The sequence below is a fragment of the Electrona antarctica genome (genome assembly GCF_951216825.1).
Source record: "Electrona antarctica genome assembly, chromosome: 6".
In the NCBI taxonomy this organism is placed as follows: Eukaryota; Metazoa; Chordata; class Actinopteri; order Myctophiformes; family Myctophidae; genus Electrona; species Electrona antarctica.
In genome coordinates, this window is record NC_136811.1 from 27842209 (window position 1) to 27865840 (window position 23632).

General features: G+C 42.8%; 2 protein-coding genes across 2 annotated transcripts in view; both read right to left on the reverse strand.

The window, feature by feature from the left end:
* The window catches only part of colec10 (collectin sub-family member 10 (C-type lectin)), a gene marked incomplete at its 3' end in the record, with an annotated part of 38179 nt that overhangs the window by 12679 nt on the left and 1868 nt on the right, over positions 1 to 23632 (reverse strand). The window lies entirely within an intron of this gene.
* Positions 9459 to 17149, reverse strand: LOC306924367 (uncharacterized protein; the record flags this gene model as incomplete). Its single annotated transcript, XM_079502861.1, has 12 exons — positions 9459 to 10045; positions 10372 to 10454; positions 10930 to 11024; positions 11425 to 11573; positions 11757 to 11853; positions 11976 to 12073; positions 13207 to 13361; positions 13556 to 13850; positions 14261 to 14415; positions 14610 to 14904; positions 16616 to 16667; positions 17099 to 17149. The coding sequence occupies 12 exons, from the start codon at positions 17147 to 17149 to the stop codon at positions 9924 to 9926; spliced, it is 1647 nt and encodes a 548-aa protein (XP_079358987.1). The 3' UTR covers positions 9459 to 9923.

A 23632-nucleotide genomic window follows, 5' to 3' on the forward strand; every position in this document is an offset into this window, starting at 1 on the left:
ACCAAATATACATCAGTACTGAACAACATGGCTCCTTTGAGAACCACCAGGGGCAAAACCCGCTCGGAACCATGGATGAATTCGGACATACTGGCTGCAATGAAAGCCAGAGACAAAAAATGCTCTGAATTTCTAAAATGCAAGTCAAAGCTAGCCAAGCGCTTCGACAGTGTTCGCCAAGCTCGTTTGAACAACCTAAATACCCAACGAATCAAGCTAAGAAACAGTGTAACTGCCATGACCAAATCAGCTAAAAGTAACTTCATCAATGATAAAGCACAGGAAAACAAAAACAATCCTCATGCGCTCTGGAAGCTACTAAACAATCAACTAGGCTATGGTCAGAAACTAAAAACCAGGTTTTCAAACATAAACATCAAATCGGACAACACTCTCATCACTGACAACCTTGATGTGGCCAACTACTTGAATATCTTCTTTACAAACATAGCAACAACTCTGGTTAACAAACTGCCCTCCCACTCTGGGCTCTTTGGTGTAGAGCACATTACAACCTTCTACAGAAACCTAGGTGTTTGTAAAGACGTTAAACTAGGTATGGTAACAACTGATGAGGTAATTAAGAAACTGAGTGCCCTCCAACCCCACAAGGCCACAGGCCATGACAACATTCCCTCCAAATTTCTCAGAGACTCAGCCATCTCTATAGCTCCAATCATCACCCACATAGTAAACCTCTCCATCAAACAGGGACAGGTCCCCCAAGATTTCAAACTGGCCAAAGTAACCCCCTTGCACAAGAAAGGAAGTAAATTAGACCCCGGCAACTACCGCCCTATTTCTATTCTTAGTTCCATCTCGAAAGTGATGGAAAAAATAGTCTATGAACAGGTTGAAAAGTATCTTGCCACTAATAAATTATTGTACGAGTTCCAATCTGGCTTCAGAACATCCCACTCCACTGACACATGCCTTCTCTATTTGAGCGACCACATCAAACAAGAGGTGGACGCTGGCAAATACTGCGGCATGGTCATGCTGGACCTCCAAAAGGCTTTTGACACCATGAACCACTCCATACTGGTTAACAAGCTAAAAGCAATTGGTTTCGATAGCACATCAGTGAGCTGGATGCAATCCTACCTGGAGGGGAGAGAACAGATGGTGGAAGTGAACGGAACACTGCCCCCCCCCCCCCCCTCCCAGTGAGCTGTGGCGTTCCACAAGGAAGCATACTAGGGCCTCTACTGTTCCTAATATATGTAAACGACATGACTTCAGCTTGTGACTGCAACTTGTTCCTGTTCGCAGATGACTCAGCACTGCTGGTCTCGGACAGGGACAAACTGCAGGTTGAAAATGCCCTCAGTTCTGAACTCGGTAGAATCTGCACCTGGCTCGCTGATAACAAACTATCTTTACACCTGGGAAAAACTGAATCCATTCTCTTTGGCTCTAATAGTAATCTCAGCAAGGCAAATGGCTTCTTGGTTAAAGTGGGTGACAATGTTATCACACGTAAAGATGAAATTACCTACCTAGGTTCCATCCTGGAGGCTAATCTTTCCGGTGATAAAATGGCCGCCAACGTAATCAAAAAGGTCAACCATAGAACAAGATTCCTTTACAGGATCTCCTCACTGGTCAACAAAAACACCTTGAAGACCTTAACAGGAGCCCTTGTACAGGGTTTCTTTGACTATGCATGCACCTCCTGGTACCACAGCACCTCAAAGGCCCTTAAAACCAGGCTCCAGACTTCCCAAAACAAACTGGTCAGGCTCCTACTTGACCTAGCCCCCCGAACCCACCTCACCCCTGCCCACTTCGACAGGTTGGAATGGCTTAGGGTCGACGACAGAGTACAGCATCTTGCAATGGGTCTGGTCCACAAGATTCGATACACCACCAAGATACCCATGTACCTGTCTAGATACTTCCTTAATGTTAACGAAGTCCACGCCCACAACACCAGAGGGAGTGCAACGAACCATGTACAACCCAGATTCGGCACAAACAAGGGACTAAATTATTTTCGCTCCTATGCCACCAAAATGTGGAACGCCCTACCAACTGTCATTAAGACATGTGAATCCCTTGACTCTTTCAAAACCGCTCTCAAAGGGCACCTACGGACGGCTGCAATTCGAAACTGGCCCCTGTAAAATCGGAATCCCTCAAACACGAACGCAAGGACAACACAAGAGACGGTCGCGGCCACACAGCCAACTCAAGGTATGGCCACTGAGCCGAATTGGGGACCCAACGCAAGGACAACACAAGAGACGGTCACGGCCACACAGCCAACTCAAGGTACGGCCACGGAGCCGACTTGGGGACCCAACGCAGCTCCTCCAAGGAAAACAAACAAATTAACGGAGCTGAACGTGAATCCCCCCCACCGCCCACCCCTTTTTTTCCCCCTCACTGTATATGTTTCTTTTCCCTTTTTACCTCCTTTATGATGAATTCCTGTTCTGTCTATAGAAGTGTCTATTTGTACGTCTCTAAATGTTTTGATGATTTGAACATGGTGGACCCTATTGGAAACAAGTGTAATGCTTAATTGGGTCGTCCACTCACAGTTAACAGCCTTTGTATTGAGTTTGTGCTTGAAATGTACTGTAATTCTGCAAACTGTTAATAAATTCTTCAATCAATCAATCAATCAATCAAATCTGGGTAGCCAAGGATGGGTGGCTCAATCAGCTTATCTATGAGAAAGTTCAGTGTCTCTTGGTGGCTTTGTGTCCAGTGTATGGGAGTTTTAGGCAGGAGGTTACCTTTATTTATCTTGTTTCCACTCTTTCTGTTTGTCTTTGCCTCTGCAGGCGATGTCTTGTCAGGAGGTGTTGAGAACAGCTGGTACAGTGGCTTTGCAAGTCTGGAAAAGTTTGGGATATATGGCCTGTAGTATGACAAAAAGCCCATTATCCTTCTCAGGTCTGAAACGGTGGCAGGCACCCTCTCCTTTAATGCCTGCACAGGGGCCACTTCAGCGGGGTCCATCGTGTAGCCCTCAACCGAAACCATCCGTCCCAGGAATCTGACCTTTCGCCTGAACACGTCACACTTGCGGGGACTGAGCTTCACTCCATGTTTTTGGTATCTCTGGAAGACAGTTCTCATGTGGCTGACATGGTAGTCAAAGCTAGAGCTGTGAACAAGATTGTCATCAAGATAAGGTTGGCAAATAACATCCCTCAGTCCCACTAGGCAGTCTTCCATGTTACGCTGAAACTCAGCAGGGGCTGAACTCAAACCAAAGGGGATTCTGGTCCACTGATAAAGACCCCAGGGCGTTATGAAGGCTGTGAGGTGTTGGCTTTCCTCACTCACGAACCCCTGGTGGAATGCCTTCCCCTGATCCAATACTGAGAACCAAGAGCTGCCTGTGAGGGAGTCCAGCATATCTTGGATCCGAGGGATTGGATGGCAATCAGGGATCGATTTTCTGTTCAGCGCCCTGTAATCACAACAAAGTCTCAATGTCCCATCTTTCTTCCTCACACACACCACAGGTGATGCGTATGGAGATCTTGACTGGACTATCCATCCACGATTCAGCAAGTCTTGGATATATTCTTTGACTTCATTATGCAACAGTTTGGGGACTGACATGTAGGTTCTCTTTACTGGAGTGGGGTCCTGAAGACTAATGTGTAGCTTCAGGGAGGGAATATTCCCTATGTCATCTTCATTGTGTTACATATTTTGTTTTTATTTGTTGCTTTTTCTGCAAAATAGATAGTATATGCTCAGTATCACACACTGCACAATGTTCACAGCAGCATGTGTTTCATGGTATGACAAACTCTCCGAAAACACGATGACATCAAAGTCAAATAATCAAAATATCAAATCCCAAAACATTACCATTACTCAAAATTCAATAATCAGGTCACAGTAATGAAATATTCACATTAGTTGTCTCTTCCAAAATAACCCACTTCCCTGTTTACATAAACCCAACATTCATATAACATGTCACATTCTCCCATAAGATCATAGTATCACACATAACATCCTTTATCTTACTCCTCCAACCCACATTAGTTAGCACAACTTCAATTAATGCCCTGTCATGGCTGCCTTAGACTGCTACTGCTGCAGCTACTAGAAGCTAGGCCCCCATGCTAGTTGCTAAGCTAACGCCAACTCACTCTGACTTAGCCTGGTTATTAAACCAGACCGAATCAGCCGTTGGCAAAACATTTTTTGCCTGCCAGCGGATTAGGGTCTGGCGAGGCTCAGTAGCACGCCTCTTTCCTACAACCGAGAACAGGTCGGGCCAATCGGGACACGGTATGCAATATGGGCGGGCTTTGGTACAGTGACGTTCAATGCTTGAGACCTTTGACTGACAGTAGCTCTGACCAATTGCGTCAAAGAGAAAATGTTTGAACCCGCCCCCCGGGAAATGAAATCCAAGTGGAGCCAGCCCAGACTAATATACCGCGACAGTGTTGTGTGATATTAGTCTGGCTTATTAGCCAGGCTAACTCTGACTCTCCTTCACATCATATTTGTCCCACACCAAAGTTACACACAGTTAAAATACAATCCAGACATACATCATCGCACAACATATTCCCACAGCATGTGCATTCCCAGTATAACCATCTCACCTGCAAAATAGATAGTATATGCTCAGTATCACACACTGCACAATGTTCACAGCAGCATGTGTTTCATGGTATGACAAACTCTCCGAAATCACGTGAGAGTTCAGTCCACATGAGACTTGACACACCTCACACACTCTGTTCCCCTGGTGATACTTTGCCACCTACTGGTGATATACTGGTACTGTTTCTTACACTTCTGAAATAATGAACTCAACACAAAAATACCTTTTCCATCTCAAATAAAATATAGAAAACCTTCACACCCACATGTATGACAAAAACAAACTTTTAAATTGTCAGCAACTATATGGTTGCGCCACACGTACTATACATATTCAGTAGCACTCTTCTGCTGTATCCCTTTAAAGTTTTTTGGAATATCAATCCACAATTTTCGCATTTACTCACTGGGCTGGTAATAGACGGCCATGCTTACTTGTCGTTTTTCTTCTAATGAGCTGAGAAACATCGGTGATGAGGTCAACAGGGTAATAAACTGTGGTCGCGTGAACGTGCGCAGACTCATAACGATTTAAGTCATAGATCATGTTACAGAAAGCCTCGAGACGCTAGCCTGGTTAATAAACCAGACCGAATCAGCCGTTGGCAAAAAAAAGTTGCATACCGCGACAGTGTTGTGTGATATTAGTCTGGCTTATTAGCCAGGCTATCGAGACGCGACAGTGAAACCTGGTGTAATAATTCGCCCGAACCGGTAGGGGATCACCGCTGCCAAATGGGGACGAGGGAATCGGAGCGATAAACACAACTAATAAGAGTGGGCAAAACATTGAAGCGACTGACAAAAGAAGGGACGTAAAGGCTCGGTTCAAATCGCGAGTTGGATTTTCTCGGCCGGGGCTAAGTTTGAATTAGTGTAAAACGTTTGTGGCCCTTCACTTTTTGGATTCATTGTGCAGAAAAGGGTAAGAAGCGTTCCTTATGGAAACATGCGCCGTTTCTGAACAGCGGTGGGACGTGCCCAGGGTGTGACCTCATCTCGGAGCTACAGAATGAGCGTAGGGAGAGGGCACATATGGGGCTAACTTTATATATGTTTGATTGCAACTTAATATAGCAGTGTTTACTCTATCAATCAGATGTTGGGAAACCTTGGCAAAATTGCACAAAACACAATCACCCAAATGAGTATCAAGAGAAACTCCTCACTTCACACATCACATCATATGCCAGCCTGGAATGTGGAGACAATAGTCAGTCTTAGAGTGAAGAACACAGACTCCTGAATAGATGATAATTATTTCAATTTATTGCATTCCTTATTTACTGTGTGCTTTCTTCTCATACCAAGTTCATGCAAGTGTATCTTACGAAAATGACACTCATAATTCACTCACCGATTAGCATAGCAAATAGCAGAAATTACACTATTTGAATCTTTAAATAATAAATAATTGTTTATGGCTGGTGATCTGATTTAGACTAACAACCATCGTCATCCGTTTCGGTTCCAAACACCTCCACCTCACAGAGAGTCAGGATTTCATTTTTTCCAGGAATCACAATATTGACAAACTGACCCTCCATCCCATTACAGGTAAAGGTCTTTGTGTTGCCAGCTGGGATAGAGTCAATTACAGCACATCTGATCGAAAAGAGAAAACAGATGTTACAAATACACATACTGTACACACTACAACTGTTGCTGTAATACATAGAACATGCGGATTTCAGCGCCATTGATCCTTTCATGACACCAGTCATGGATACAGTCCCATGTAACTCTATCACTTAACATTGTAAAAAAATAGCAGAAGTGATGCACGAGTGAATCTTTAAAGGCTGTAAATTTAAAAAAAGCATTATAGTTTGTGAACAGATTTAGACTAACGATTTCCATCATCGGATATGGCAGCAATGTCAACCAGTGTGTCAGATATTGGAGAATATTGAGCTAGTTGTCCATCTTGTGCCTGAATGCCACAGACGAAAAACAGTCCACACTATTTATCCATAATGTATAAATGATAGATAAGGGGCCAGGACAACGAGGCCTTTTTGTGGAGGGGTCAGAATGAAATTTGGACTTAGACTGTTTTTCGTCTGTGGTACTCTGAATGTCCACCTAAATACAGATAAGCACATAATATTTATGGAGGAATACTCCATCAATTACTGTACAAAAATATCAAATAGCAGAAATTATGCACACGTGAATTAATCTTTCAAATCATATGAATGTAAATAATCAATAATTGTCTCCACCAGGCCGAAGGCATGGGGAGAGAGTATGTTTTGCACTCCGTCCGTGTGTGTGTGTGTCCGTCTGTCCGTCCGTCCTTCCGTCCGTCCGTTACCAGCTAATCTCCGGCACCGTTAACCCGGTCGATGCCAAACTTTGCACACACACTCCCTGGATGCCAACGATGAACCTCTGCCCCACATTTTCCAGAACGGCCTGTTATAGCGCCACCATGAGGCAGCTTTTCACATTTTGTACCTAAAACTGAACCAATCTGCGTGAAACGTTGCATGCACACTCCCTAGAGGCCAAGGACAAACCGTTCACCTGCATTTTCCGCATCTGCGCCACCAGGAGGCCGACTTTTGTAAAACAATTTTTTTGATATTACTCCTCCAGATTCTGTCCAAAAATCTCACAAATCGTTACACAGTATATCTATGGTCATGTGCTCAAGTCGGATCTGTCCGATATTTCATATTCTATCCTAATTGGCTATAATTGGCTTTCACAGTTTGCAAGATTGCCCCGTTTTGAACAAAAGCCTCAAATCATGAACGCAGCATGCAATTTACGTGAAATCTTTCACACATTTTCTTACTAGGCTGAGGAATATATCCCACCCTTTTCACATTGGCCTGTTATAGCGCCACCAACAGGTTGATTTTTGCAAAACACATTTTTGGAACAAAATGCCTCAAAAACATGTTTATATTAATCCTAAACATTTTGCCAAACATCTCACAGTCCTATCCTCCTGGTGGAGACCTGTGCCCAGAAGGGCACTTTTTCTAGTTTGGAATGAAAATGAAGGGAATAATAACGTGACTCATGTCGATATGGTGGCGTTTATATAAAGGTTAATTTCTTTACTATTCCATATCTCCACAACTAGTGGGTCAGTCTGCACAACAAATGTCAAGTTGAAGCTAGGATTCCCTGCTGTCATGTGACATGAGAAATCCAATGACTTACTGTTTGGCAATTGGTGGGTCACGTATCGCCATCAACTCGATGACCTCTCATTCTGTCAGTGTCTGTCTCTCTCACTCAGCCAACCCATGTCCCTATAAGGATAAGTACAGCAACTGTCCTTCTCTGAAGGAGGAATATACCTGTGAGCAACCCGCCGTCGCAGTTTGGTGCCAGGCCTCCTGCAAGTGCACCACCGAGATCATCTAAACGCATCATGTCGTCTCCAAACGAATCCTTGACATGAGAGTTGGTGTATAAGCCAGTGGTTCTGAATGTACTGCATATCCAATGTAAATATCAGGCTACTTCTCTGTGCTTTTAGAAAATAAAGCAACCTTTATAGATTGCAATACTGACTTTTGCTTTCTTTGTGCCATTTCACTGTTTTTCCCACAATGTATCAGTCCGGTGGGTACAGACTAACAGAATAAAAACCATGTGCTTTTATGCTTTTCAGAGTCAGTATTGTGATGCTCAAGATAATGTTTATTTTCTAAAAGTGCAGGGTAATATTTCCATTGGATATACATAGAGGTTCTCAAAGTATTGACCTTGTCTACATGTAAAAGTGCCCAAAGTTGAAGGGCAGAGCTTCAACTTCAGCTACCCAGTACCCAAGGTTGAAGCCCTTCAACTTTGGGCAGATCTACAAGCTCGTAGTGCGGCACAGAGTGCCACGCTACAAGCTTGTAGATCTGCTATTTTTCAGTGGGGTACATTGAATCACTGGTCCTGGGTCAATCCAAGGGCCTACCACTCCACTCTCTTGATATGTTGTTCCCAAACTCTTGGAGAGTATTTAGGCCTTTTACTGGAGGTCCCAGCCCCTAAAATGACCCCAGGAGGAAGTGTTGACCTTTACTGAATTGCTTCAGTTTGAGTTCATTTGAGCACCTAAAGTCAGATTTGGGCACCGTAGCATGTGGTTTTTAAGTGGTGGGCCTCGGGTCATCCTAGGGGCTAGAAGGTCCAGGGAAAGGCCTAAATACTCTCCAAGAGTTGGGAAGGAACACATCAAGAGAGTGGTGGTAGGCCCTCTTATTGACCCAGGACCATTGATACGATGTACCCCATATTGAGTTCTCAAGTCTTAGGCCTAGATTTAGGGTGAAATTGAACCACCCTGCAGGCATACAAAGGCCTAGGGTTCCCAGATTGCAAAATGACGTTCCTCCATCTTGGGAGAGTATGCCTTTCCCTGGACCTTCTAGCCACTAAGATGACCCCAGGCCCACCACTTAAAGACCACATGTTAGGGTGCCCAACGTTGAAGGAAGGTGGTCAAATGAACTGAAACTGAGGCAGAGTGCCCAAAGTTGAAAGAAGGTCAAATTAACTGAAGTTTAAGCTTTGCCCCTGGGGGCCCCTGAGGGCCCAGAATGCCAACGAAGGATACAGTGCTCTATTGGGATGTGGGAATAATATATTGAAAGATTGGAGCACAGATGTCAGGAAAGAAATATGATCTTAATGGCCCAAATAATGGGGTAGGGTGTTTGACTTATAGCCTGCAACACGATCTGTGAATCTTAGGCTGATTAGAGACGTTTTTTTCCTGACAGATCTGCGGGTACTGTGTGTACGAGCCATAACAAATAGAATACACTCGGGTTTCTCAACATTTTCCGACCACTGAACCCCTTCGACCCCAAAGGTTCAACTGAAGTAGGCAAGAAGAAGAAAGTCAGTACTGTAATGCTCAATCGATAAATGCAGTTTTATTTTCTGAAAGCACAAGAATGATATTTCCATTATACAGTAGAGCAATGGTTCAAGTAGAGAAATAAGTTCAAGGTCTCCCCTTAACTCCAAAAGTGTACAGTGGGTCCATTTGTACACAGTTACAGACCAGGGTCAACTTAGAACCTCCTAAAATAACCAAGGGAGTCCCTGGAATGCACTTTCCACACTACAAGCTCAAACAGCTGAAGTATAAAATACGATGGTAAAACCGTTAACCGTGTATTAACTAATTCAAGGACCCGTCCTCAGACCCCATTTTGAGAAGCGGTGGTATATGCGTACACGTACAGTATGATAGAGACAGAAAGACAGATAGTATGATAGCCATATAGGTTTGCATAATAAAGAATGTCATTGAATGTGGATTAAATCGTGTTTCTTGTGATGCATGTGGAGTCGGCGTGGGCAGGCATTTAGATGATCTCCCCACTCTTGCACTTGCAGGTGGCCTCGCACTTGTCTGCCCTCTCTTTGCACCCCCAAGCCCCCAGCTCAGCACAGTTGTTGTAATAATCCTTATAGTTACATGCGTTGGCTGATGGGTACAGAGAGAGAGAGAGAGAGAGAGAGAGTTAGTAACAGGAGTGTCCATGTCTATCTACTATAGCTCTTTATTAAACAGAACAAACATTTTCAGATCGGGATACCAATTTGATCCAATCAGAATAGAGAACTAATAGAAGTCAGGATGCAGATTAAACAACTGAAATGGGAAGTGGTGACACAAAGCAACCAAAATTGGAACCCCATAAAAAACGAAGCTGATGATAAATGGGTACTTGTTCTGATTGGCCTTTTTTTCCCCAGAATAAAGTGTTTTACCTAATATTAACAAAAGAAAAGAAAATCGCGGTCACTTACTGCACAGCTTGTCATCACAGTCGTTGGGACAGTCACCACAAGCTGTTCCGTTCTTGTAGGGGTGAGTGTACTGGTAGTTACCTCTGAAATGAGGGAAACATCAAATGCTAAACATCATCTGATGAGATATCTACACTAGTGTTTCCAAACCTTTAATAAATAAAATAAGTCTTCTGAAAGAATATATTTTCAAAGATTTGTGCCTCATTTTCACGATATTTCAAAAATAGCAGACCTACGCTATGAACTTGTAGGTCTTGTAGATCTGCTATTTTTCAATAGCTAAAGTATAACATAATGCTTAGTTAAAACACCAAAAGGGGTTCCCATCCAGAATGGGTTAAATTAACACTGGGGATCTGCTATTTTTTGAGTGGTGCCTGCAACACGATCTGTGAATCTTAGGCTGATTAGAGACGTTTTTTTCCTGACAGATCATGCGGGTACGAGCCATAACAAATATGGCTGTGACAGTACTGTACTGTACTTGGAGTTTAGGTATAGGGAAGCATTCAGGTCAGACAGATATTTGTACAGTGTTGGGACAGTAGTACTTACGGTGAACAGTACTGACACACATAGATGTATTTGTACTTGGCGTCGGGGCAGTGAGCCACAGCACATCCTATCTGGTAGGAGCGATACCACACAACCTGTACAACACACACACCGTGTAGTGTTTAGCCTCAAATAATTATCGTGACTTTTATATTTTGATGCCAATACTTTAAAAGTTTGGAGATAGTGTAGCGTTTCTCAAACCTTTTCATACCAAGGACCCCTAAATCGACATTCATTAGCCTGCGGACCCCATTTTAAAAGATATGCCAGGGACCCACATAAGAGAAGATTTGTATGACGGTTCTAGCAGTGATTCTCAACCATTTTCATTTCAAGCACCCCTAGTTGGGTTACGGACCCCCCATTTAATGGCATTTTTCTCTCTGGGACCCCAATTTGACAATTTAACTCTGAGAGTGTACAAATGGAACCAAACGGACCCGTTAGGGTCACCCATCAAGGACCCCTGGGGGAACCAGCACAGTAGTGTACCTGTGTGAAGTGTCCCACTGTTTCTCCATTGACAGAGCCCTCCCCGTACTTCCAGTCCTTCACCTCATCGTACCACATCTGGATCTTATCGGCCCATGCGCTCTCTTTATGGCTGTGGCCCATGGCTATGTTCTCACCACAACCACTGGCTAGAGAGAGACAGAGTTTGAAAACATGACTAAATTGACAAGAAACCATATAGACCAGTTTTACACCAGCAGTCCAGCTGGAACCACCAGTGGTCCTCGAGGGTGGTTCCAGGTGGTCCCCTTGAGCTAAATGATGAGTTGGTAAAAAAAAAAAAGAACCCTTGTAGTTCTTAAACTCCTTACTGCTGATTGTCCTGTCCGCGGCGTTGCTGTGTTTCAAGGCACACTGTGACTTGTCGGCCCATCTCTGAGCATTGGCAGCAGCTTCCTCACTCCACGACTGAGAGAACGAGAGGACATGAGAGGATGTGTGTTTACTATAGCACAATGATAACGGTATGCATGTTTTACATGATATGAGCGATGATGTCATTAAAGATGTCAGAAATAAAGCTCCAGTACCATCTTCAGCATGTTGCTGGCGGTAGGCTTCACACCTCTTCTCAGCTCGTTGTGTCTGTTCACGATGTATGCCTTGTCAGCTTCGGACATCTCTACACCTACATGAACACACCAGAAAGACCCCAAAAATATATAACAATATCCCACGATTTTGTAACCCATTTTTGTCTCCACCAGGCCGAAGGCATGGGGAGAGAGTATGTTTTGCACTCCGTCTGTGTGTGTGTGTGTGTGTGTGTGTGCGTCCGTCCGTCCGTCAGCTAATCTCCGGCACCGTTGGCCCGATCCATTCCAAACTTTGCACACACACACACACTCTCTGGATGCCAACAACGAACCTCTGCCCCAAATATTCCTCAACGGCCTGTTATAGCGCCACCATGAGGCCGATTTAGGCAAAACACATTTCTGTAGATTACTCGTACACATTTTATCCATACATCACACAATTCGGTATACACTATCTCCATAGTCATGTGATCAACACGGATCTGCACCATTTCCCATCTTCCTTCCTGATTGGCTAAGATTCGCTTCCAAAGCTCACATGATTGGTCCGTTTCGAACAAAATGCCACAAATCACAAACACTGTGCAATTTCCGTGAAATTATACACGCACATTTCCACTAGGCTGAGGACGACATGACACAATTTATTTTCCAAACCAGCCTCATGGTGGCGCTATAACAGGGCAATTCCTGTTTTTATCTATAACTGCATCGATCTGTGTACAACTTTGTATGCGCACTCCCTAGAGGCCATGGAAAAACATTTTCCCTGCATCCCTCCACATCTGCCGGTTATAGCGCCACCATGAGGCCGATTTCTGCAAAACACATTGCTTATGTTAGTCGCACAGATTTCATCCAAATCGGTATACATGATCTCTGTAGTCATGTGATCAAGACGAGCCTGTTGGATTTCTCAGATTCTACACCGATTGGCTAAGATTGCCTTCCAAATTCTTCAGGAGTGGCCCATTTTGTACAAAATGCTGCACATGTCCTGCCATTCCAGAATTCTATCCTCAGAGATGCTATGAGTGATCTGGCTCTGCATTTCCTCAACAAAATGAAGAAACTTGTTGCAAAAAACAAACAATATATATTACTCCTAAACATTTTGCCAAACATCACACACACACTCATATCCTCCTGGTGGAGACCTGTGCCCAGAAGGGCACTTTTTCTAGTTATGTATGCTTTGTGATCAGATTTACAGTTGACTAACCATTATCTTCCTTTTTGGTCCCAAACACTTCAACTTCACAGAGAGTCAGGATTTCATTTTCTCCAGGAATCACAATATTGACAAACTGACCCTCCATCCCATTACAGGTAAAGGTCTTTGTGTTGCCAGCTGGGATAGAGTCAATTACAGCACATCTGACCGAAAAGAGAAAACAGATGTTACAAATACACATTACAACTGTTGCTGTAATACATAGAACATTGTGTCAGAGTCAAAATAACTATGGTACAATGCATGGTGCAAACCTATGTTAGTTTTTAAAATGTTATCTCTAGTCTATTCACTTCAGACTCAATGTATTCCTGTAAAGCAAGCAATAAGTACATACTTAGGATTTCCATTTCCATTGTCGTTCAGTGAGTTTCCAATGCGGATCTCAGCTCCATTGATCCTTGTATGACAGCAGTCTTTTCTGTTGGTGATCTTGACAGAAGTCACGTTGTAAGTCTTCTGCAGGTCAACTCTCCACCAGGGTTTGGTCTCTCCGTTTGTGTGGGTACAGGAGTTCTGTGACCAGACATTGGCACGATTCCCATCAATGGCTCTTTCCGGAGTTCCTCGACCTAGATGATCTAATCTAGTCGAAGACTGTGCTGCTTGTCCACCTCGTGCCACATTTTCACCTACATGAAGGTATTTTAGACAATTTTTATGGAGGGTTACAGTCCCATTCATGGTCACGTGTAACTCTATCACTTAACATTGTAAGAAATGCCACAGACGAAAAACAGTCTAAGTCCACACTATTTATCCATAATGTATAAATGATAGATAAGGGGCCAGCACAACGAGGCCTTTTCGTGGAGGGGTCAGAATGAAATTTGGACTTAGACTGTTTTTCGTCTGTGGTACTCTGAATGTCTACCTAAATACAGATAAGAACATAATATTTATGGAGGAATACTCCATCAATTACTGTACAAAAATATCAAATAGCAGAAATTATGCACATGTGAATTAATCTTTCAAATCATATGAATGTAAATAATCAACAATTATGTATGCTTTGTGATCAGATTTACAGTTGACTAACCATTATCTTCCTTTTTGGTCCCAAACACTTCAACTTCACAGAGAGTCAGGATTTCATTTTCTCCAGGAATCACAATATTGACAAACTGACCCTCCATCCCATTACAGGTAAAGGTCTTTGTGTTGCCAGCTGGGATAGAGTCAATTACAGCACATCTGACCGAAAAGAGAAAACAGATGTTACAAATACACATTACAACTGTTGCTGTAATACATAGAACATTGTGTCAGAGTCAAAATAACTATGGTACAATGCATGTTGCAAACCTATGTTAGTTTTTAAAATGTTATCTCTAGTCTATTCACTTCAGACTCAATGTATTCCTGCAAAGCAAGCAATAAGTACATACTTAGGATTTCCATTTCCATTGTCGTTCAGTGAGTATCCAATGCGGATCTCAGCTCCATTGATCCTTGTATGACAGCAGTCTCTTCTGTTGGTGATCTTGACAGAAGTCACGTTGTAAGTCTTCTGCAGGTCAACTCTCCACCAGGGTTTGGTCTCTCCGTTTGTGTGGGTACAGGAGTTCTGTGACCAGACATTGGCACGATTCCCATCAATGGCTCTTTCCGGAGTTCCTCGACCTAGATGATCTAATCTAGTCGAAGACTGTGCTGCTTGTCCACCTCGTGCCACATTTTCACCTGCATGAAGGTATTTATTAAGATAACTAGAATTTTGCGGGCCTTTGGCCCGCTCATCCTAGCAAAAGTAATATTTGTACAGTAAATATGGCAGTTGTGGGGAAGCGATGTGGTGCATATGGATTCGGGTGGCGTGCAGGATTTTTTGTGCATGGAGATGTGCTAACAGAGTGGTTTGGTAGGAGAAGGAGCACGGATAAACGGCCATGTGCTTGTGTACCCCCTTTCTATTAGGGTAGAAGGATATGTATAGAGGGATGCAGTCCCATTTGTCACTTATAAAGCCATCAGTTAGCATATAGCAAATACCATATAAATGGTGCATGTGTGAATCTTTTTGGTCCCAAACATTATAATATTTCATGTACACAAAATATTGTTGCCATGACTAGCAAAGTTATAAAAATATAATTAGTCAGAGTGATTAGAATGCACTTTGTCTCATAACATTGATTAAAAAGACTATTTAAAGTATTTTACTCATAATACACACTCCATAATGCATAATCCATACTGATGAGGCATATCTCCCCAGTAAAAACAAACAGCACGAGGATAAGATCGCCGGTCATCATCCTGCGAAATAAATTACATCAGTGAGTGAACTCTTTCAAATTGATCATTTCAGGGAAATGTCAGGTACACTTAAGGTCAGGCATGCAGCTCTTTAATGAACAGAAAATCCATGTTCAAGTAGATTTCACCAAATCAGGAGAGAGTACCGATTTATCAGCTTCACTTATTGTCTAGTTACAAATTTGTAAACTCATTTATTTTTGTCATCACTTTCAATTTCAATTTCATTTAACTATGCATTCTCTCTCCTGATTGGATCAAATTGGTATGATGACCTGAAAATTCATTTTCTGTTTACTAAAGAGCTGGTGATACAGGGAGACATGTTACTGCGCAAACACTCTAGCAGTGATTTTTTGGTCAAAGACACTGCGCTCATCTAACCCTGGATAACCATATATAGAGAAGACTGGATCATCACCTAGATCTGCATACTGTATATGGAGCCGGCCAGCAACTCTACATCTGACCTCAAACCTTATATCTCCATATATGGAGCTGACCTGTTCTGACATTCCATATGTTGATCCGTCCCCACCCGTCCTTCCTGTTCTGACATTCCAAATTAATTCCATATGTTGATCTGACCCCCCATGCCAAAGCGCCAGCGCTCGCCCAGCAGTCTGCCGTCACCCAGGTGGATGCATGCACGCGACCTTGCCCCTTTAGGGCGACCTACTGGTATACAGTACTTGAGCTTAGATTCTGCCACTAAATATTTGCAATAGGGGTTACTGAATTAATGTTATTATAGAATATCAGTAAACTGAATAATGCATGAATATTTGGTATGTTGTGTATCACCATATGAATGAATATGTGCAGTCTATCAACAATGAACATATTGATGAATATAGTATTCATCTAACAACATTAACAACCATCCTTTTATGTTGTGCAATATTATTTAGCAGTCTCCAGTGGGTATCAACTACTGCGAGTAAATTGGTCAAAATGTCTAATGATAATTTGTAAATAAACCGGTAATTACTTTCCATACACAAAGTAATGATAAGTTACACAAAATAGTGTAATTAACTCTCATGTTTGTGGACATTCTCTCAAACCTTAACTTTGTAACTACAGTATTGTATATAGAGTATATAGAGAGAAAAGGATATCACCAGATACATACCTTGAATCTGCAGTGACCGAATCAAGTATTTGGCAGCTTGCCACTCTGGAATCTGGAATGGAGAGACCAGAACATTACGTGTTTTATAGTGTTTGGGGAGGACACTGGCCAGGTGTCTCCCCTTCTGCAGATTGCCAGCTCCGCCCTCCCAATCCAGCACTGCAAAGGGATTGGGTTAAGCATGCCTGACACAGAACAGCATACACATTCCTTAAAGGTACAGGGGCCGTCACACCCCCCCCCCCCCCCCCCCTTAAAAACTGGCCCAACATGTGGAATATGAGTTTCCTTTTTCCTTCATTGGTACTACCTAAAGGTGTTAAAAAAAACAATAACTTCATAACTCTTTAATATGGTGTATTTTAGATGCATTTTAATTATGAAGGTGTTTTTTGGAATACTCGAATGAGAGTAATATTCCTTTATTTTGCCACAATGACTCTACTTTTTAATAGGCTACAACAGTTCAAAATGGTTACATACCTCAACTGATGTCTTCCATAACTTCAGCTGGTGATCATGGCCACGGCGCATACTGTCTACATGGCCCCTAGCAGCATTGATGCTCTGACTGACTCCCAGGCTGTTAAGGGTCTGGAAAAAATTTTGAGAGCAGCCCTGCCTCCAACATTCGACGCCTAGACAACTTTGCACAAATTTCTGTTTTTGCAAGCTAGATGTATACAAGATGATTGACAGCACCATGCCTGCCCTCTTGTCTAAAAGTCCTTGGGCTTCTGTGAGTGTAAAGTGTCTAAATAAAAGTAAATGTAAATTAATAATTGATATTAAATGTCAATATTATTAGATTTATACAAATCATTTTTATTTCTTGATTAAAGTATCATATCTCCGCTTTTTAGCTTCAATCTTGTGGTGTTTGGTGTGGCGACTTGTCTTGCCTCGGGAAACATTGACTGGAGGCAGTTTAAGGTAAGTGGGGCCTTCCCCTCCCCCCACTCCAGGCACTTCTTCCATGATAATTGAGATATCACTTCTGGATAAACATTCTTCGTGAAAGGCCCTCTTCGTGAAAGACCCTTCTTTGTCTTGTACTAGTATGTTCCTCTATAATTAACAAATAGATATTCCAAAATAAATAAAGGAAATGTTTCAGTAATCAAACCATATAATCTTGATTAGGCCTATATATCAATCTGTAGGCTAATGAATGGTTATTATGTAAATCAATGACAATATAACTGGCAGTTCTAATATTCCTCCACCCCCATTACACATGTAGTAGGCCTATAATATAATCAATTGACATGTAGGAAAATATGATGTGTTTGATGTGATGTTTGGGATGGGTGATGCAGTAGAGGGACAAGAGGGTGAACCTTGTGATGTTACAGAGGTGATGAAAATGTTCTCTTTGGGGTTGTTTTTCTTTTGGGGTCGGGTGATGCCGTTGATTTTGATGGAGATCCTATTGATGTTGAACGATCAAGTGCTGTATATAGTCTTTTCTTTCCCCTTTTCAGTTTGCACTTAGTTTGAAGAAAATATGTACAGATGTTGCAGACATATGTTTTGTCATTAGGAGAAAATTGTGGAAAAAACTATTTTGATGTCGCCGTACTCGTCATATTCAGTAGCACTCTTCTGCTGTATCCCTTTAAAGTTTTTTGGAATATCAATCCACAATTTTCGCATTTACTCACTGGGCTGGTAATAGACACCATGCTTACTTGTCGTTTTTCTTCTAATGAGCTGAGAAACATCGGTGATGATGAGGTCAACAGGGTAATAAACAACAACTCCGCTGGCATCCTTCCTCACCAGCCAACCTGCACACCCATGCTGAATATACACACTGACGTCCCGGTTGTGGATATTATATCCGCAAGAGCCGAGCGCGTCCCAGGCAACAGCAGGATGCGGAGGAGTGATCCAACGTCGGCGGCAGTCGAGGCACAAGACACGGTCAACACCACCATCTACAGGCTAGGGCATTAAGCAACTAGTCGACTAGTTTACTAGTCGACTAGTAAATCCACTAGTCGACCTTGCTGGTACTAGTCGACTAGTTGTTTTTTTTTACCGATTTTGTAGGCCTCAATATCAGGTAGATTATAGTTATAGTCACCAATGTACACAGTTTTTTAATGTACAAATATTTATTTCAAAATAAAAAAAAAAAAAAAAAAGGTTTTTTTTTTTTTTTTTTTTTAACATAAGGTGGTTTAACAACTAGTCGACTAGTCGACTAGTAAACTAGGCAACTAGTCGACTAGTAAAAATGACTAGAAGTGAATGCCCTACTACAGGCGTGACGAGTCTCCACATCCAACCACGGGGGACAACGCGGCTGGAGACGGACCCAATCGGCCACACCGTGATACTTTACCTGCTACCCCATCCCCCACTCCCGCCACCCCACGACGACCCCCACGCACCCCCCACCCTCCCCCCACGGCAACCCGCGGCTACTACAGACAACAATGGCCCTCCGCTCCCCTACTTCACCACGGAGGAAATAAGCACCATAGTCAGAGCCAACGGACTACATATCTTTCACCTGAACGTCAACAGCCTTGGACCCAAAATGGCTGAAATCAGTCATATGTTTCAATGCGGTAAGGCGAACATCATTAGCTTCTCTGAAACTAAACTTGATGAGTCAACCAAAGACCCAGAAGTTGAAATAGAGAACTATTCTTTGATCAGAAACGACAGAAACAGGCATGGTGGTGGTGTGTGTATGTATATTCACAAAGACACTGAATATGTTACTCGTACTGACTTACAGCATGATGAAATTGAAACTGTGTGGGTTGAATTAATTTTCAAAAAGGCTAAATCGGTATTAGTGGGCACCGTCTACAGACCGCCTGACCAACATGGGTTCTATGATATACTTGAGGGGTGCTTAGCTGAGGAGGAATGTGTAGAGAAAATCCTGATTGGCGACTACAATACAGACATGCAACGTAAGGAAGCACCTGTGTTTAAGTCATTTAGTAAGTTCTGTGATCTACATAGTGTCAGTCAGCTAATTACCCAACCCACTAGAGTGTGTGATTCTACTCAAACTGTCATTGATCTCATTCTGTCCTCGGACAAATCCAGAATCTCCAAGAAAGGGGTTATTGTATGTGGGCTTAGTGATCATTTTATGATATTCTGTACCCGCAAAATACAAAAACTTAAGACCGGCTGCCACAAAACAGTCATATCAAGGGACCTCAAAACCTACTCTAGTGAGGTCTTTAACCAAGTATTGGAGAGTCTGGATTGGTCCGATGAGCTTAAAAGCACACTTGTCGAAGAAGCTTGGCTTGGCTTCAAAACCAAATATACATCAGTACTGAACAACATGGCTCCTCTGAGAACCACCAGGGGCAAAACCCGCTCGGAACCATGGATGAATTCGGACATACTGGCTGCAATGAAAGCCAGAGACAAAAAATGCTCTGAATTTCTAAAATGCAAGTCAAAGCTAGCCAAGCGCTTCGACAGTGTTCGCCAAGCTCGTTTGAACAACCTAAATACCCAACGAATCAAGCTAAGAAACAGTGTAACTGCCATGACCAAATCAGCTAAAAGTAACTTCATCAATGATAAAGCACAGGAAAACAAAAACAATCCTCATGAGCTCTGGAAGCTACTAAACAATCAACTAGGCTATGGTCAGAAACTAAAAACCAGGTTTTCAAACATAAACATCAAATCGGACAACACTCTCATCACTGACAACCTTGATGTGGCCAACTACTTGAATATCTTCTTTACAAACATAGCAACAACTCTGGTTAACAAACTGCCCTCCCACTCTGGGCTCTTTGGTGTAGAGCACATTACAACCTTCTACAGAAACCTTGGTGTTTGTAAAGACGATTTTAAACTAGTTATGGTAACAACTGATGAGGTAATTAAGAAACTGAGTGCCCTCCAACCCCACAAGGCCACAGGCCATGACAACATTCCCTCCAAATTTCTCAGAGACTCGGCCATCTCTATAGCTCCAATCATCACCCACATAGTAAACCTCTCCATCAAACAGGGACAGGTCCCCCAAGATTTCAAACTGGCCAAAGTAACCCCCTTGCACAAGAAAGGGAGTAAATTAGACCCCGGCAACTACCGCCCTATTTCTATTCTTAGTTCCATCTCGAAAGTGATGGAAAAAATTGTCTATGAACAGGTTGAAAAGTATCTTGCCACTAATAAATTATTGTACGAGTTCCAATCTGGCTTCAGAACATCCCACTCCACTGACACATGCCTTCTCTACTTGAGCGACCACATCAAACAAGAGGTGGACACTGGCAAATACTGCGGCATGGTCATGCTGGACCTCCAAAAGGCTTTTGACACCGTGAACCACTCCATACTGGTTAACAAGCTAAAAGCAATTGGTTTCGATAGCACATCAGTGAGCTGGATGCAATCCTACCTGGAGGGGAGAGAACAGATGGTGGAAGTGAACGGAACACTGTCCCCCCCCCTCCCAGTGAGCTGTGGCGTTCCACAAGGAAGCATACTAGGGCCTCTACTGTTCCTAATATATGTAAACGACATGACTTCAGCTTGTGACTGCAACTTGTTCCTGTTCGCAGATGACTCAGCACTGCTGGTCTCGGACAGGGACAAACTGCAGGTTGAAAATGCCCTCAGCTCTGAACTCGGTAGAATCTGCACCTGGCTCGCTGATAACAAACTATCTTTACACCTGGGAAAAACTGAATCCATTCTCTTTGGCTCTAATAGTAATCTCAGCAAGGCAAATGGCTTCTTGGTTAAAGTGGGTGACAATGTTATCACACGTAAAGATGAAATTACCTACCTAGGTTCCATCCTGGAGGCTAATCTTTCCGGTGATAAAATGGCCACCAACGTAATCAAAAAGGTCAACCATAGAACAAGATTCCTTTACAGGATCTCCTCACTGGTCAACAAAAACACCTTGAAGACCTTAACAGGAGCCCTTGTACAGGGTTTCTTTGACTATGCATGCACCTCCTGGTACCACAGCACCTCAAAAGCCCTTAAAACCAGGCTCCAGACTTCCCAAAACAAACTGGTCAGGCTCCTACTTGACCTAGCCCCCCGAACCCACCTCACCCCTGCCCACTTCGACAGGCTGGAATGGCTTAGGGTCGACGACAGAGTACAGCATCTTGCAATGGGTCTGGTCCACAAGATTCGATACACCACCAAGATACCCATGTACTAGATACTTCCTTAATGTTAACGAAGTCCACACCCACAACACCAGAGGGAGTGCAACGAACCATGTACAACCCAGATTCGGCACAAACAAGGGACTAAATTCTTTTCGCTCCTATGCCACCAAAATGTGGAACGCCCTACCAACTGTCATTAAGACATGCGAATCCCTTGACTCTTTCAAAACCGCTCTCAAAGGGCACCTACGGACGGCTGCAATTCGAAACTGGCCCCTGTAAAATCGGAATCCCTCAAACACGAACGCAAGGACAACACTAGAGACGGTCGCGGCCACACAGCCAACTCAAGGTATGGCCACTGAGCCAACTTGGGGACCCAACGCAGCTCCTCCAAGGAAAACAAACAAATTAACGGAGCTGAACGTGAATCCCCCCCAGTGCCCACCCCTTTTTTCCCCTCACTGTATATGTTTCTTTTCCCTTTTTACCTCCTTTATGATGAATTCCTGTTCTGTCTATAGAAGTGTCTATTTGTACGTCTCTAAATGTTTTGATGATTATAACATGGTGGACCCTATTGGAAACAAGTGTAATGCTTAATTGGGTCGTCCACTCACAGTTAACAGCCTTTGTATTGAGTTTGTGCTTGAAATGTACTGTAATTCTGCAAACTGTTAATAAATTCTTCAATCAATCAATCAATCGACACAATTTGCACTACTTCACACTCCCACACACCACCCACATTATTCCGTTCTATACCTCCCCTGAATGCTATTGAGGAGTTCTTTTCAGCTTGGAGGTAGAAGGTATATGAACAGAACCCACAGAGCCGGGTCACTCTGCTCCAGGCCATGGAGGAGGCTTGGAGGTAGAAGGAACCTGGAGGCATGATGCCTACATTTTGTAAATTACAGTCTTTTTTGTGTAAAGGGGGGGACGATCAGGCCCGTTTACAGTAATGTAAATAATAATAAAAATGAAATACAACTTTTTTTGTGTGTGCTGTTTTATGTTTGACTATGGAAAAGTAGGCCTACACTGAGTCATTTTACAAAAGGAGAATGGCTCATTCTCCAGAGTCATTTTCACTCATGTGTGCATTTCTATGATTGTGTTTTCAATTTTTCACTTCATTGTGCTGTAAATGCTTGGTAGTGTGCAGCAAATGCTGAGTTGTGTGTACTCAATGAATGGTATGTGTGTGTCATTTGAAAATAATATGTGTAACAAATGAAAACACAAGTTCCATTTTGGGAACAGTTAAGAGATTTGATGGCAAATTAGGAGTCATCATGCAAAAGGAGTGTCAGGATTTAGCATTTTGTGTGAGGTTTTCAGTTTTGTGTGTGCAGTTTTGAGAAAGCCGTTATTGTTTTGGAAAAACTATATTTCACTGCTTGCATATATTTGTTCTGGATTTAGATTTAGAGACATGGATTGCTGCATGAACCAATTTATTTTACAATTTAATTTAAGTTGTTTGTGTTTGTGTTTTTCTACTGCAGGAAGTAAGTGGACTTTGTTAATGTTATATTTAAGTGTCATCATCAATCAGTCGTTTCTAGATCTTTCAGTACAATTACATCTATCTAAGTGCACCAAGTCTGTGTGTACGTACAGTACGTATGTATACGTGTGTACGTGTGTACGTGTGTACGTCTGTAATCCAACTAACTCAGAAACCGTTCGCCCCACCGACTTAAAATTCGACACACGCGTTCCACACCACCACAGGGAGGGTGCAATGCCCGGTGTCAAGTCCATCGGATAGCCGGTTGGACTCCAGAACCAGCACAAAAGCCTCTGCCCGGGCTCTGGACCTGTTCTGACACCACAACACTTCATATTTGGGCATGCCCATAGAGTATATAAAAGGATAGAG